Source organism: Myotis nattereri, assembly GCF_964212035.1.
Source record: "Myotis nattereri genome assembly, chromosome: 5".
Lineage (NCBI taxonomy): Eukaryota > Metazoa > Chordata > Mammalia > Chiroptera > Vespertilionidae > Myotis > Myotis nattereri.
The window spans coordinates 82816850-82831752 of NC_138080.1; the positions used below are offsets into that span (position 1 = coordinate 82816850).

The 14903-nt window shown below is 45.4% G+C and overlaps 1 protein-coding gene across 1 annotated transcript; it reads right to left on the reverse strand.

Moving 5' to 3' along the window:
• Window positions 1–369: 369 nt before the first annotated feature.
• On the reverse strand, window positions 370–14854 carry HDAC3 (histone deacetylase 3). The gene is made up of 15 exons (XM_081092064.1): window positions 14730–14854; window positions 14557–14639; window positions 13153–13295; window positions 8387–8468; window positions 8203–8259; window positions 8026–8081; window positions 7492–7625; window positions 6903–6983; window positions 6437–6510; window positions 6215–6279; window positions 4930–5019; window positions 4744–4802; window positions 4420–4499; window positions 3954–4111; window positions 370–1005 (listed from the first exon to the last, which is right to left on the reverse strand). The coding sequence occupies exons 1-15, from the start codon at window positions 14782–14784 to the stop codon at window positions 936–938; spliced, it is 1287 nt and encodes a 428-aa protein (XP_080948190.1). The 5' UTR covers window positions 14785–14854; the 3' UTR covers window positions 370–935.
• Between the last annotated feature and the right edge of the window lie 49 nt (window positions 14855–14903).

The following is a 14903-nucleotide window of genomic DNA, read 5'->3' on the forward strand; positions in this document are numbered from 1 at the left end:
TCGTTCTTCACATACAGTTAAGATGATGAGAAACTATTTGTCGGGCACTGTGTGCTAAGTAAGCACTTTGCTCTCCATGCATCTTCACCAACTAGCATCACCATTCCACCAGGTTCAAAAACCTGAAGTCCTCTTCCACCCCCTCTTTAGTAATCTGCCCACATTTGTCTAACTCTTAACCAGAAAGCTCTATGAACTCCCTATATATGAGCAAGATAATCCATGTAGATTACATAATAGGGCCTAACATAAGCTAAGTGCTGAGTGAATGTCAACTAAGATTTTTATTACATACTTCATCACCTGCCCCCTTCCTCTCCCTTCACATATAGCTAGCTAGCAAGAAGTAAGACTATTCACAGAAAGACAAAAGGTACAAAAAAATACCAACTTGGTTTATTGGATAAAAACAGTGGTAAAATGGACATAAAGCCAAAAGTTAGAACAGGAGATTTTCACATCCTCCCCAACTCAAAAATGTGCTTCCCATCATCTGGGGTTAAGGGGGTAAGCTCTGACTCTCCAAAAGCCCTCACTCTTCACCTGCACCGGAAGGAAGGCTTGCAGTAGAACTCATGAGAGGAGGAAGCCAGAGGCAGCCTCAGTCCTGATTACTCCTTCATCCCTAGCGGTCTCTGAGCTAGAGGGAAGCAGGGAAGGAATAAGGAGGCCAGAAGGGCTAAGACTGGCATCTAGGGCCCACTGCCCTATCCTTGTCTCATCCAATCCCAAACAGGTACCATTGGCAGGCCTTAGGAGGGAGAAGAAAGGAGATAGTTGGTTTGAGAACCAGATGTGGTCTCCAAACAGTCCCCTAGCATTGGTAAAACCAGTGAAGGCAACAGGTCCAGAGCTGGGGGACCCGCACCTTTTCCCTCCCACCCAATTAAGAGGTAACAAGGGATTCCTTGGGGGCACAGCAAGCACAGCTGCTCTTAAATCTCCACATCGCTCTCCTTGTCGTTGTCATGGTCTCCATCATAGAACTCATTGGGTGCCTCTGGCCTGCAAAGCAAGGGGAGAGAGGTGAGGGCTCCACTCTTCAAGCTCCAATATTTTCCCACATAGGCACCCTCTCTGGAGCCACTTCTTAAGCCCCTTTGTCAGGGAAGCACTCCTCCCCTTCTATTAGTAGAGACTGATCACTAGTCATTCCTCCACTCATGTAGTCAGTAAGCATTTATTGAGATTACTCTGTGCTAGCACTGTCATGAGCCTTAGCATTACATTAGTAGAGAATAAGCCAGACAACATTTCTGACAATCCCTAAAAACTTACCTAATAAATGAGACTCACAATAACTAACAAAGTAAATAAGGAAATATGATAATTTCAGATAATGGAGAGTACCATGAATAAAATGAAATAAAGGGAGATGTGACAGAGAGTGATGAAGGAAACGGATAAAATTTTCAGGAAGAATTATTAGGGAAGGCTGTTCTAAGAAAGTAAGACCTGAAGTTTGAGAAGGAACTGGCTAAAGTTCTCAGGAAGACCGTTCTGAGCTGCAAAAAATACCCACCAAGTACCACAAAGTTATAAAGGTGAAAGGAGACTGATGTATTCCAGTAAGAGCAAGGAAACCAGGATGTCTGGGAACAGTGAGCATGGAGAGCTGGTAAAAGATGCGACCAGGGATGTAGGTAAGGGCCAGCATGCAAGGCCTTTTAAAGGAATGGTCAGAAATCTGGATTTCCTTCTAAGTGCAATGGAAAGGAGAGATTTTGCCCAGCCAGCTGGCTCAGTGGTTGAGCACTGACCTATGAACCAGGAGGTCACAGTTCAATTCCCGATCAGGGCAAATACCCAGGCTGCAGGCCAATCCCCAGTGTGGCGTGTGTAGGAGGCAGCCAATCAATGATTCTCTCTCATCATTGATGTTTCTATCTCTCTCTCCCTCTCCCTGCCTCTCTGAAATCAATAAAGAAATATATTTTAAAAAAAAGAAGGGAGAAAGTCATCAAAGAGAAGCTGGGGAACTAAGTCAGGAAAAGCCCTATCTGCCTGGTAAGCAATGTCTCAGTTACTTTTAAGCACACAAGGTTTCAATGTGTGGAGTCAGATTCTGGTTTGAATGTCATCCCTGATATTAAACTAGCTGGGGAACCTTCAGAAAGTTATTTAACCTCTCTGAGCCTTAGAATCCTCTGGATTGTCTGATGGCAACGGAATGATGATATGTACATATTGCTATAAAGCACTTAGTACTGAGTCTGATGCTTAGCAAACCCACAAAAAGTGATAACTCTTATTACCACTATTCTGCAAATAATACACAAACTGGAGACATCAAAGAACAGGAACTCAGTGGGCAGTCTGACAGGGAGGTAGGATTTAGGACAGGAAGAAGCCTGAGGCTTCTGCTGGCTGTTGAGAGGGGGGGATACAACGCAGAAACTAGGCCCAGATATCAGACTAGAATTATAGATGAAAAGGTCACACTTTGACTTTCATTTTCTTAAAAAACGGTAAAAACTTGTGTTTACGTTCCTCCTTTTGGCAATTTCCAGAATTTAAGCCTCAATGACCTGGAAAAGTTTTAAAGGAGATGATGGGTCAAAAAGGAATTCCTGAGGCCCGAGCTTCAGATACTTCCTCAACCAAGAGTAGGAATAAGGGAGTATTCATGGAGGAGGAAGGCTGGAGTAGTCCCAAGGGTCCGAGCAGTGAAGCCCAGCTCCACAGGATGCATCTGGAAGAGTGAACTCTAAGAGAAGCAGATTCTGGAAGCGAAGCCCATCAGACTCTGCAGCAGGGCCAGTCCAAACCTCTGACCCTACATGGGAGCAGGACCAGATGTCCTGCAAGTGTCCAGCTGTGGTTATCCTTCAGTCACATAAGGAAATCTGTTCTCCATTAAGTGCATCTGTTTCTGCACTTCTGGATTCTATTGTCTTTCCCCTTCATTTTCCAGAAAAGCCTACTTTGAGATTAAAAATACATTCTATGCTAGTCTTTTTTTCCCTAATTCATTGCATCTGTAAATATTTTAGTATCTATCTCAGAACGATAAAGGCTTTTTTAAAAACCACAATACAATTATCATACCTAAAAGAATTAACAGAGGAAAGAAATCAAAGGGTCTTAGAGAGCAGTATACCGGCAGTGACCTGTCCAGCTCAAAACCCGGAAGTAAGATGCTGGCAAGAATATAAACTGTTACAGACTTTTTGGAAGGCAATTTGGCAGCAAATATTTAAAAATTTAGCACACATAGCTTTTGACCCAGCAGCAACAATTCTAGGAATCTAATCTACTCAAACAAGCAAGCTAAGATGTACATGAAAGAGGGTCCATAGCCACATTCTTTGTAATAATGAAAAAAATGGGAAATATGTAAATGTCCATCAATGGTATTTGGTTAAGTGAGGCTACATCCACACAATAGAATATTATAGAGCTGATAAAATAATGAAGCAGACCTATATATACTGACATGGGAAGACACACATTGCTTTGTAAAAAAAACAGAAAGAACCAGTTGTAAGAGTTGTAAGTTGTAGAGCAACCCATAAAGAATGACCCAACTTGTATTAAAAAAAACACACACAAAGAAAACTGCGTAACTCTGAGAATGAGTGTATATGTGCATTTTTGTTTATCTGTGCATGTTGAACAGTATACTTAATCTATAGAGAAAAACCTATCTGAAAAGATACAAATCAAACGAAAAGTGATTACTTTGTGGACTGGGTCTTGGATTGTGTAAATGCAAACTTAACATATTTTGGTGCTGTTTAAAATTTTTACAGTAAATATATGTTGCTTATGTCATTAAAAACTGGGGGGGGGGAAAGAGTGTGAAATAGCAGCAGACTGAAAAGTAGGCATACTACAGAAGCAAGCCAGGGAAAATTAAGCTAATGTCTCAGTTTACTTTTCCCCTCTTCACCTCCCTGACAATCCTGCTAGAATTCCCGCCCCCCCCCCCCCCTCTTGTCCCTGCCCCAGACCTGCTGTAGTTCTCCTCAGGACCCCTCTCCTCTGCATCAGCCTCATCAGTCCTGTCATAGGTCAGGAGGTCTGCGGGCACATCGTGAATCTGGACGCTAGGTGCATGGTTCAGCATCTTCAGGTTTTCAAAGATCGTCTGGCGGATCTGGTCCAGATACTGGTTGGAGTTAAGGAATAGAGAGTGAGCAGCTCGCAGTGATTCAGGGCATCCACCCTTCTAGCTGCCTTTCACCCCTATCATCCTAGTTTTAATCCCATTCTTAATCCTACTTTGAGTACCCCAACTGATCAGTGTCCTATTCCCACCCCCAACTGCCTCTACTTTAACCTGTTTAGAATCCTCCTCTAGCTGCTATCAGTGAGAGTGATGGCTGATAACTTTCTTCTCTGGTTTCTCTGATTTCCCACATCCTGGACCATTCCTGGGCTCCCCACCCTTGTGCTCAGCTTCTCCAAACTACTGACCTGGCGAGAGTTCTGATTCTCGATGCGGGTGCTGACATCTGGATGGAGCGTGAAGTCTGGGGCAAAGTACTCAAAGTATTCTTTGGAGGGAAAAGATTTGACGGAGAGAGTATGGCTCAGACAGACAATCAGGTCCCAAGACTTCCCAATCTCTTTCCTTCCCATCCCAAATCCCTACATTATAGTTGCCTAATCTTTTCACTGTTCTGAGCTCAGGGGGTTAGTCTGTAGAGCTCTGAGAATATCAGTTTCCTCTCTGCCTTCAAGCCAGGCCATTGTGAGAACAGCCTTCCTGGTGTCAGGGTAACATGGGGTGGTCCTTACCACTATAGGGAAGCTCCTCACTAATGGCCTCTTCTACCAGCAGCGATGTCTCATACGTCCTGAAACCAACCAGCAGGAAGGGGGCAGGCTGAGCAAGTGGCCTAAAGGGCCCACCTTGCCAGCCCTCAGGGAGCCCCTAGCTCACACTGGACAAAGGGGAGAAGGAAAATCAGGGAGTGTGCTTACCAGCACCGAGCAACATTTCGGACAGTATAACCACCACCACCTAGCACCAGGAGAGGAATATTGAAGCTCTTGACATATTCGACGCATTCCCTATTAAAAGAAACCAAAGGAATTAGGTAAAGGTAGTTATGAAAACCCAAAATACACACCTCTTGGTGTTGTCTGGAAAGGGGCACAAGGAGACTAGATAGGTTCTATATTTTGATCTAGGCAGTGGAATTCATTGAGTTATATCCTTGAGATATGTGTACTTTATTATATTTCTGTTGTGTCTCAATAAAAATTTTAAAATAAAGTGCACTCCTGTTCTATACACCCATCCTGGCACCCTACCTGTTAATCAACTATTCTCATCCATGGCCTAGCAAGGGCTATCACTTCTAAAGCCAAAATATAACTCAAATCATCCATTTCTCTCCATCGCTACCTCCTCCACCTCAGCCCGGCACCACATTTCCAGCCTAGACAACACCAATAGCTCCCTAACTGGTCTCCCCACTTCCACTCCTGTCTCCCCGACCCAAACCTTTCCCAAGCAGTAGTCACTTTAAAACATGAATTGGATCATGGCACTTCCCTGCTTCATATCTTTCAATGATTTCCCATTTTATCTGAAATATAATCTAGACTCCTGACCAGGTCCAAAGGCTCTATTCAGCCTCGCCACTGCTGACCTCTCAGACCTCGCCTCACACCACCGCAGCTTACTCCCTGTGGTCTTGCCTCACTAGTTTTACTTCACATCCTCTCCACACCAGCTCTTCCCCGCCTCAGAGCCTCTGAGTGGGTCCTGCCCGCCGCTTGGGACAGCCTTCTCTCTGCTCTTATGGCTCACTCCTTGTAGCCTTCAGGTTCTCAATCCAAATGTCAACTCCCCAGAAAATCCTTTCCAAATCGTACTATCTAAAAGTAGGTTCCCCACTGCTATCCTGTATTTCAGCTTCCCATCTTTTCCCTTCACAGGATTTATAACAATCTACTTGGTTTGCTTCTCATGTTTTGTCTGTTTCCTACACTAAACTGTAAAGTTCATGGGAGTTTCCCCATTGCGTCCCCATCTCCTGTACAATGCCTGGAACATAACAGGAGCTTAATAAAAACCTATTGTGAATAAATGACCAGCTGGGAACCCTGTTTAAGGTGACCTTTCTGGTTCAAGTACAATTTGGCTTTGGCTTCTTGACTTTCAAGAAGAGGTAAGACTCATTTTTCCATGACCTCCTCTCTTGTATTGAGGTCCAAACCACTTGAAAACCTGTGGGAGTCACAGGAGGGTCAGTCTCACCCATGTCCTCGAATGCTGAGGTTGAAGCAGCCCAATCGATCACAGCCCAGGGAGTCAGCTCCACACTGCATAAAACAAAAGCCCAGGCAGCTGCGGTAAGGTAACTGATCAGAATGTCCCAGGTGCGCTTCCCTTCTTCCCTTCCCTTCCCCACTGACTCTTTCCTGCTCTCTTCTTCCAAACCTAGGAAGAGCCCTCCTAATCAGGCACTGGCAGTATTACCTGGAGAACGATGCATGTGGGTTGGTAGAAGTCCACCACCTGGTTGATAACCGGCTGGAAAAGGTGCTTGTAACCTGGGAGAGGGCCAAAGATGGGTACCTGGCACCCCAAGGGGATGGGGAGACAGGGAACAAAAGGAAAAAGGGGGTTGAGCGAGCATATAGCCGAGGAAAGAGGCAACCCAAGGAAACAAACCATTGGTTCTGAACTTCTGGAGGGGTCCCAGACCCATTGGAGTGATGGATGAAAGCTAATGACCCTTTTCCCAGAAAAATGCACATACACATAATGTGTTGCATACAGTTTCCGGGAGTGGGGGAATGAGGGGGGTCGGCTCATGGTCCTTCTGAAGGCCATTCATCCTGAAGGACACCTGGCACAACAGCAGGCAATACCAGGCAGAAGAGGTTAATTCAAGGAGAGAAAGAAGGGGCCCAGTGAGCAGGAAGAAGACTTCAGTACTTACTCTGGTCATCAATGCCATCCCGCAGGGGTACATTGAGACAGTAGTAGCGGCCACTCTCTGCTCCAACTTCATACATGTCACCTACAGGGAAGTGGGAGGTGGGGGCTGGCAGCCACACATGGGAAGCATCCACAACACAACTGCTTCAACCCAACCAACACTGAGGGCCTCTCATTCCATCTACATACCTGCCCCACACACTCCCTGGAGCTACTAAGTCTCCTGCAACTTGCATTCATTCAACAAATACTTTTTGAGGGCCCACTAGGGGTCAAGCTATGTACTAGGCATGGGGGATACAGCAATAAAGAGAACTAATGAAATGAAGGAAATACCACTAAGCTTATGTTTTTGTGAGTAAACATAATGAGGGAGACAGTAAACAAAGTACCACAATAAATACAAACAGCAGTGAGTGCTCTGTGAGAAACAAGCAGAGTGATGTGAGAGCAGTGGGCAAGGAGGTGAATACGTTAACTGGGTGGTTAGGAGACGCTTCTCTGAGGAGGGGCAGCTGAGCTGAGACCTGAAGGCTGAGAAGGAGGCAGTCATGGTAAAGAGAAAGGGATGGGCATTTCTATTCCCGTACCTGTGCCGGGGAAGAAGTAGTTTCCATATTTGTGGAAGGACACTGTCATGACCCGGTCAGTGAGGTAGAAGGCTTCCTGGACCCCATCACCATGATGGATGTCAATATCAATGTAGAGCACCCGAGGGTGGTACCTGGGGTGAGGGCAAAGCCAGGGTCTGAGGCAGAGGTGGACCCCAGGAAGAAAATCCCCCAGCCACTCCTCCCAAACACAAGGTCTGGGGTTATCAAGAGTCTGCTTCCACTCAATTTCACCAAAATCACCTGAAACCTAACACCACCAGTTCCCTATGGGCAACCCTGGGGCTCAAGCCTGGATGCAGGGACAGGAGAGGGATGTGCAGAGAAGGTTGAAATGTAAGCAGGCAAGAGGGAATCTGCAGCAGAGCACAGGAAGAGGCAGCCTAAGCAAAGCATGAAGAATTTGGGAGAAGCGAGTATGGGGATGGAGGACTGGGTCAGGGCCAGGGCAGTCTGAGATCTCGTCAGCTAAGAGTCTGATTAAGTCCCTCCATCGCCTCCCAGGTTACTCACTTGAGCAGCTCCAGGATGCCAATCACAATGTCATTGACATAGCAGAAGCCAGAAGCCTATGGCAAGACAGTGGTCTTGTAAAGAAAGGAACAATTCCTCCACCCAGTTGCCCCCTACTGTCATCCTCAACACCAACCCTAGGGTAGCTATAGTCTCCCCCATTACCTCCTCACTCACCTCAAACTTCTTGGCATGGTGCAGACCTCCAGCCCAGTTAATGGCAATATCACAGATCTAAAAAACAAACACCCAACTCACAGTCCTCCTGCCCACCCCCAAAGATGGGAGCTCATGGTCAGGGTTAAGCCCTTGAGTCCAGCCAGCCACAGAAAGGGGGAATGGGACTCAGGGCTGTGGTCACCTTGTTGTTCAGCTGGGTTGCTCCTTGCAGAGATGCGCCTGTGTAACGGGAGCAGAACTCAAAGAGCCCGGGAAACACTGGGCTGCAGGGAAGAGGAGCAAGTTGAAGCCCTTTTACCTCTATCCGGCCCTCCCTACACCTCCCCCAGCCCAAACCCCTCCAACCTCCAGGCTTTAATAAGCTGCTCTCCCCCTCCTACAGGATCAAGTTATCTGCAAATGTATTCAACAAATATTTTGGACCAAACCATGCCCCAAGCCCTGATGGGAAGTAAAAAAGGATTTAACACTGTCAGGAAGTTTGTACCCTAGCTGGAGAGAGAAGCAGGCAGCTTCTAGGTACTTGAGTGTACACACAAAGAGGAAACAAGTTGAAAGGGAATGTTGAGCTCTATTTTTCTTAAAAGTTTCTTCGGTGTATATCACTTTAACATAATGCTCAATAATGTTCTTTATAGCTACACATTTTAAAGAAAGTTATCTTCCTATAGTTTGCACAAAATAGTAATGATGAAATAACCCACAGAAAGCCTTTAACACAGTGTGTGGAACCCAGTGAGCCTTTAATAAATGTCATCTATCATTATTAGCATCTTCATTTTTTATAAAAAAGAGAAGCTTGAAGCCAGACACAAAAGGCTACATACTCTGTAGCTCCATTTCAATGACAAAATATAGGAACAGACCTCAGGATCAGTAGTTGCCTAGAGTTAATGTGGAGAGAAGGGATTAACTTCAAAAGGGCATGAGGAACCTTTGAGGGATAAATGACCTTGTTGTCAAAACTCTCAGAACTGTATACCTAAAAATTCTACTGTATGCAAATTATACCTTCATAAACTTGACCGTCAGCAAAGGAAATGCTTTAAACAATCCCTCACTTTAGGTCTCCAAGGACATAGTGGAGCCGACACATTGGACTATGTGAAAAAGAAAATTGTAGGGAGTGTTTGTTTTTTTAAATATATTCTTATTGATTTCAGAGAGGAAGAGGGAAAGATAGAAACATCAATAATGAGAATGAATCATTAATCGGCTGCCTCCTGTACACCCCCTACTGGGGATGGAGCCTGCAACCCGACCATGTGCCCTTGACTAGAATTGACCCTTGTCCGCAGGCAACACTCTATCCATTGAACCAAACGGCTAGGGCAGGAGTGTTTTTTTAAAATATATTTTTATTGACTTCAGAGAGGATCAGAGACAGAAACATCAATGATGAGAGAGCCTCCTGCACACTCCCTATTGGGGATCGAGCCTGCAACCCGGGCATATGCCCTGACCAGGAATCGAACCGTGACCTCCTGGCTCATAGGTTGATAACCAACCACTTAGCTACACTGGCTGGGGTGTAGGGAGTTTTATAGTTTCTCAAAGAGTTTGAGAAGAATTTGTGATTGACACCTAAACAAGCAAATGAATAAACAATGAAATTATCAGCTCCAGGAAAAACAAAAACTTGTACAAGAAAAAGATTAAATCATAGCATACTATTTGGCTCAATGGTAAAATGACTTTTTCAAAATTAAAAAAATATAAACATAGAATACTTATTTAATAAAAAATTGTCATACAACTACATTCTGAAGCTGGTAGGGAAGGGGAAACCAGGTGATGGTATAAGGAGACTAAATGCTCATCTTCAATTATAAGAGTTTAATAGACCATTGCTAAATGAAGAAATAGCAATATGAGCATCTCATAAGAAACAGTATAGAATGGTAGCATGTTTAACAGCCTAGATTCTGAGGCAGCTACCTAGGTTCAAACCTTGACTCTTTGACACCTAATGACTGTGAGTCTGGGCAAGATAAAGCTTTCTGTGCCTAAGTGTTCTCATCTGTAAAAAGGAGACAGTCATAGACCCTGCTTCATAGGGGTAGTTGAGACTAAATGAGCTAATGACTGGAAAGCATTTAGAATAGCACCTGACAAACAGTAGGCATTACCTAAGTGTATTAGATTATTAGTAACAGTAGTAAATTAGTATTATTATTTTGAAGTGCAAAGATAAATATCAGAAGAAATAGCTAAAGAAGCTAAAAGTGGCTGCCACTGGGGAGAGGGATCTATGGGTGGAAGGGACAGTTCTGGGACTGTTTTGGTTTGTGTGTTTTTTCCCCATTAAAAGCCTTGTAGTATAATTTAGCTTTTATTATTAGCACCACGCTCTAACCAACTGAGCTAACCGGCCAGCGGTTAATTTAGCTTTTATATTAGATTACTTTGAAAACTGTCAGAAATTAATTGAAAGGAAAATCCCTAATTCTCATCTGAAATACAGATAAGCACAAGTTTGACACTATGATGCTGCGCAAAGGGCCCAGTAGTAGCGTTCCCTAAGTGCACAAAGGGCTTTCACGGGGCCCCAGCTGTGGCCTGAGGGCTGACTCTGCATTCGAAGACATATAAAGTGAACTCAGAAATAGCAGTAGCAGCAATAACAAAAAACCAAGAAACCACCCAAGGCAACATGTGACTGAACACCAAATGACAGTGCAGTGTGTGCAGGACAGACCTCTGCGGCTGGAGTGGTCAAGACAGGCTTTGTGGTGTGAAACTTCCTGGTGGTGTGAAGGCTGGTAAGGCCTTGGAGAGGCTGAAGGGGGAACGTAAGGCATTCCAGGAGGTGCTCAATGCCAGCCTGAGGCGTTGGTGTCTGTTTCTCCAGCCCAGGCTACTTCTATTGATAGGATATTTTAGGGAAACAGATTAGTGTAGTACTTTAAAACCTGGGCTCTGAATTTGAATTCTGCCACCTCCACTGACCAGTTATGTGACTCAGGCAAGTTACCTAAATCTCTTCAAACTTCAGTACACCCAACACCAGGAAAAGGACTATTACATCTCAGGGTTAGTGTGAGAAGTGGATGTAGCAGCAATCCTCAGCATAGCAGAGTAAGCACTCATGGTAGCTATTGTAGGAAACTCTACAGGATCAACAGCCTGGTCTCTTCAAGAATTAAATTCAAGGGAAAGAAATGTTACAGATTAAGAATTTTAAGAGACATATCAACCAAATGTAATGTGTGAACCTTGTTTAGATCCTGATATAAATACATCAATTGCGATAAAGAAAAATTATAAGACAATTGGAAAAAATTTGGATACTGATTGCATCTCCGATATTAAGGAATTACTGCTAATTTTTTAGGTGTGATAGTAACATTGTGCATTTTTTAAGGGGATCATTTGGAGATACATAAAGTATTCACAGATAAAAGAATATAATATCTGAGAATTTTTTTTTTTAATATATTTTATTGATTTTTTACAGAGAGGAAGGGAGAGAGATAGAGAGCTAGAAACATCGATGAGAGAGAAACATCGATCAGTTGCCTCCTGCACATCCCCTACTGGGGATGTGCCCGCAACCCACGTACATGCCCTTGACCGGAATCGAACCTGGGACCTCTCAGTCCGCAGGCCGACGCTCTATCCACTGAGCCAAACCGGTTTCGGCTGAGAATTATTTTTTAATTGATTCTTAGAAAGAGAGGAAGGGAGAGGGAAAGAAAAACATACAATGGCTGCCTCGAATGGAACCGGCAACATTTGGGTGCACAGGATGACACCCAACTGAGCCACACCAGCCAGGGCTGGGAATTGTTTTAAAATAATCTAACGTGTTCCCTGGCAGGGTGGCTCAGTTAGTTGGAGTGTTATCCCATGTTCGATCCCCAGTCAGGGCATGTGAGGGAGGCAACTGTTGCCTCCTGATAAGATGTTTCTCTATTATATCAATGTCTCTCTCTTTCTCTCCCCACCCCCTTCTTCTCTCTAAAATCAGTAAAAATAACATATCCTCAGATGACAATTAAAAATAATTTTTTTTTAAAATCATAATCTAATGTGAGGGGATACAGATGAAGATTTGCTTACAAGTGTTGCAGCTGCATGATTGATGTATGGAGTATGCTGTACTATTCTTTCAGAAATGTTTGAAATTTTCCCTAATAAAAAGGTTAAAAATAAACTGAGTAAATGATAGCTTTTATGGTCACTCTATTTTCAAGGGTGCACACTAGAATGTAAGTAAGGATCAGGGCTCATCTTTCTTATCCATTCCCTTTCCCAAAGGGTCTAGGTTTTCCTGGTACGGTACACGCCCAATCATGTAAACCTGGATCATATCTACTCGCTCTCTTGCTTTTTAAAACACTCTGAAGCCGTGCCTCTCCTCTAGGGGTAAAAACCCTAATTCATCATAAGGCTGTGTACTTTTTAGAGGCCCTGCCTATCACTGCAGCCTCAATTCAGATCACTCTTCTCTTCATATTCTGAGGTTGGCCATTTTTGTTCCTCAAATGAGTCATACTCTATCCGACCACAGACCCTGGCACATGTCATCCCTACTGCCCATGACATTCCTCCCCTCACTCTCTCTCCTCCCAACCACTGTTGCCTAATTACCTCTTACTCTTTCTTCGGATCTCAGCTCAATCTTTACTACTTCCTCTAGGAAGCCTCCACCGACCAGACTCCCAAAGCTGGGTAATTCTCCCTCATATATACCCTCATATGCTGTCATGTACCTCTCCTTTTCAGGACTCACAACTATAATATTAAAATTTTGCTATTGTTGATCATTGCATCCCTAGCATTTGGCACAGGGCCTGGCCTAGAGCAAATGACCAATAAATATTTGTTGAATAAACCAATGAGTAAATGATGACTCATTGACTCAGCATCTTCCCACACACTGCCTCCAAGACCTCACTCAAGTGTTCTTGAAATGCCTGGCATCAAAAGTTCTAGTCTTCTCACCAGTCATCGCCCACGTTGAAGGCATTAAGGCTCTTGGTGAAGCCTTGCATATTGGTGGGGCTCACTCTCTGCAGGAAGTCAATGTAGTCCTCAGAGTGGAAGCGGCACATGTCATGCTGGGAGGCCTGGTATGGCTTGAAGACCTCAGGACAGAAACACAAGGTGAATCCAGGCAGGGTCAGTCTCAATCATGGAGCTGAGACCACCTACACTGAACCAGTCCTGGGGATTATCCAAAACCACACCTGCAGTCCCCTTGCCCCTAGTCCTTGTTAGGCTGAGGCAGAAGAGAGGCTCTGATAAGCCCGGTGGTTTATTATGATCAAGTCCCCTAAACACCACTGGACTTGCCTTTTTCCTTCCCACCTCCAGCCGAGCCTTTCCTACCTTCTAACGGTGAGCCCCGATCCACTGCCCTCTTCCCTGGATCTCCTCCCCTGGGCTCTGGTTCTGCTCTTTCTGTCTCTGAGTTCTTTTGGAATCAAATAATATGGCATGTATGAACATCTTCTAATTAAAGCTCAAAGTACCCAGGTGCTAAGCCAGATATTTATCTTTGTTTTGGGGGTGGTAGTCACATGCTTCTTTAGAAATTGGGCAAAACCAAAAAGCCTTTCTCTCCCCAGAAAATGTACATAGGTATATACCAGCACAAGATTTCAGGAATTCATAGATTCACGCACCAACAACACCTCAATCTCTTCTATGACCAATTCACTTGTCTGTGCCTCAGCAGAAGCAGTGGACACTCATTCATACTTTGACTGATTCCCCTTGCAACGCATGTGGGCTGAGCTTAACTGTTATAACCGGGTATCACAGCTACAAATTCCAAGCCTGGGACAGGCAGCATGTTTTCCTGGGAGATGAAGGGTTGGGTAGTGGTTACCTGTGTGGGGTATTCTAGGTTGAAAAGGTAATACCCAGGACATCTGCTACCCTTCACATACGCATTTACACGGAGGGCTGTGGTCCTCCCTGGAGCTTCAGCTCCTTGGTGGTGGAGACGGGTTGCAGAGGAGAAGGGATAGAAACTGAGGGTAAACCTCACATCCCCTTTCCCTCCTCTGAGGCTAAAGCACTGCCCACACCCCAAAATGCTGGGGAGAAAAACACCTTCCGTCTTCAAACCAGCCCCACTCCACCCTAACTCGCCCAGTGTGAGTCCACCTGAGGTCAAAGGGTGGCTGACCTAAGGTGAAAGAGTAACTCCCATGAAGTCGGTGGGTGCGCTCACCAGCACTCTGCATGTGGGGGTGCGGGTGCTCCTGGTTCCTTCTATCCAGCCTGCCCCCACCCCCACTCTTGGGTGGGTCTCACTCGGTGCATTCCGTGCGGCCTACCTGGCTTTAGGGCCGCAGCTCGCCCCCACCCTCAATCCCCAGCAGAGGCGGCGGAACTCACGATCATCTTCTTGTAGAGGCCGTAGTGCAGGACCAGACTATGGGTCAGCGCCAAGCGGTGAGGCTTCATAGGGTGCCCGGCCCCTGGGAGTAGAGAAGAGAGTTCGTCAGTTGTAGCCCCAGCCTGCACCCCTCCGCGTCCCGAACCCCTCGGGTGCCACCTTGCTCCCTCACCGTAGTGGAAGTTGCCCACGTCCGGGTCGTAGAAATAGGCCACGGTTTTGGCCATGGTGCCCGCGGGACCAGGCCCCGCGCCTCAGCCGCCCGCCCGGCTGCCGGCCCCACCTCCCGTCGTACGTGCTGCGTAAGCACGTCGCCGGCCTCTGCGGAACCGGGAATCCAGGCCCC

Bases quoted from the DNA above. Each gene is read 5' to 3' on its own strand.
- HDAC3 (XM_081092064.1), bottom strand. From the start codon at position 14,784: ATGGCCAAAACCGTGGCCTATTTCTACGACCCGGACGTGGGCAACTTC. The intron at 4,803-4,929 runs GTAAGCACACTC...GGTTGGTTTCAG, and splicing joins CGAAATGTTGCTCGGTGCTG to GACGTATGAGACATCGCTGC. The intron at 1,006-3,953 runs GTCTGGGGCAGG...CTTGCTTTGCAG, and splicing joins CCTGAGGAGAACTACAGCAG to GCCAGAGGCACCCAATGAGT.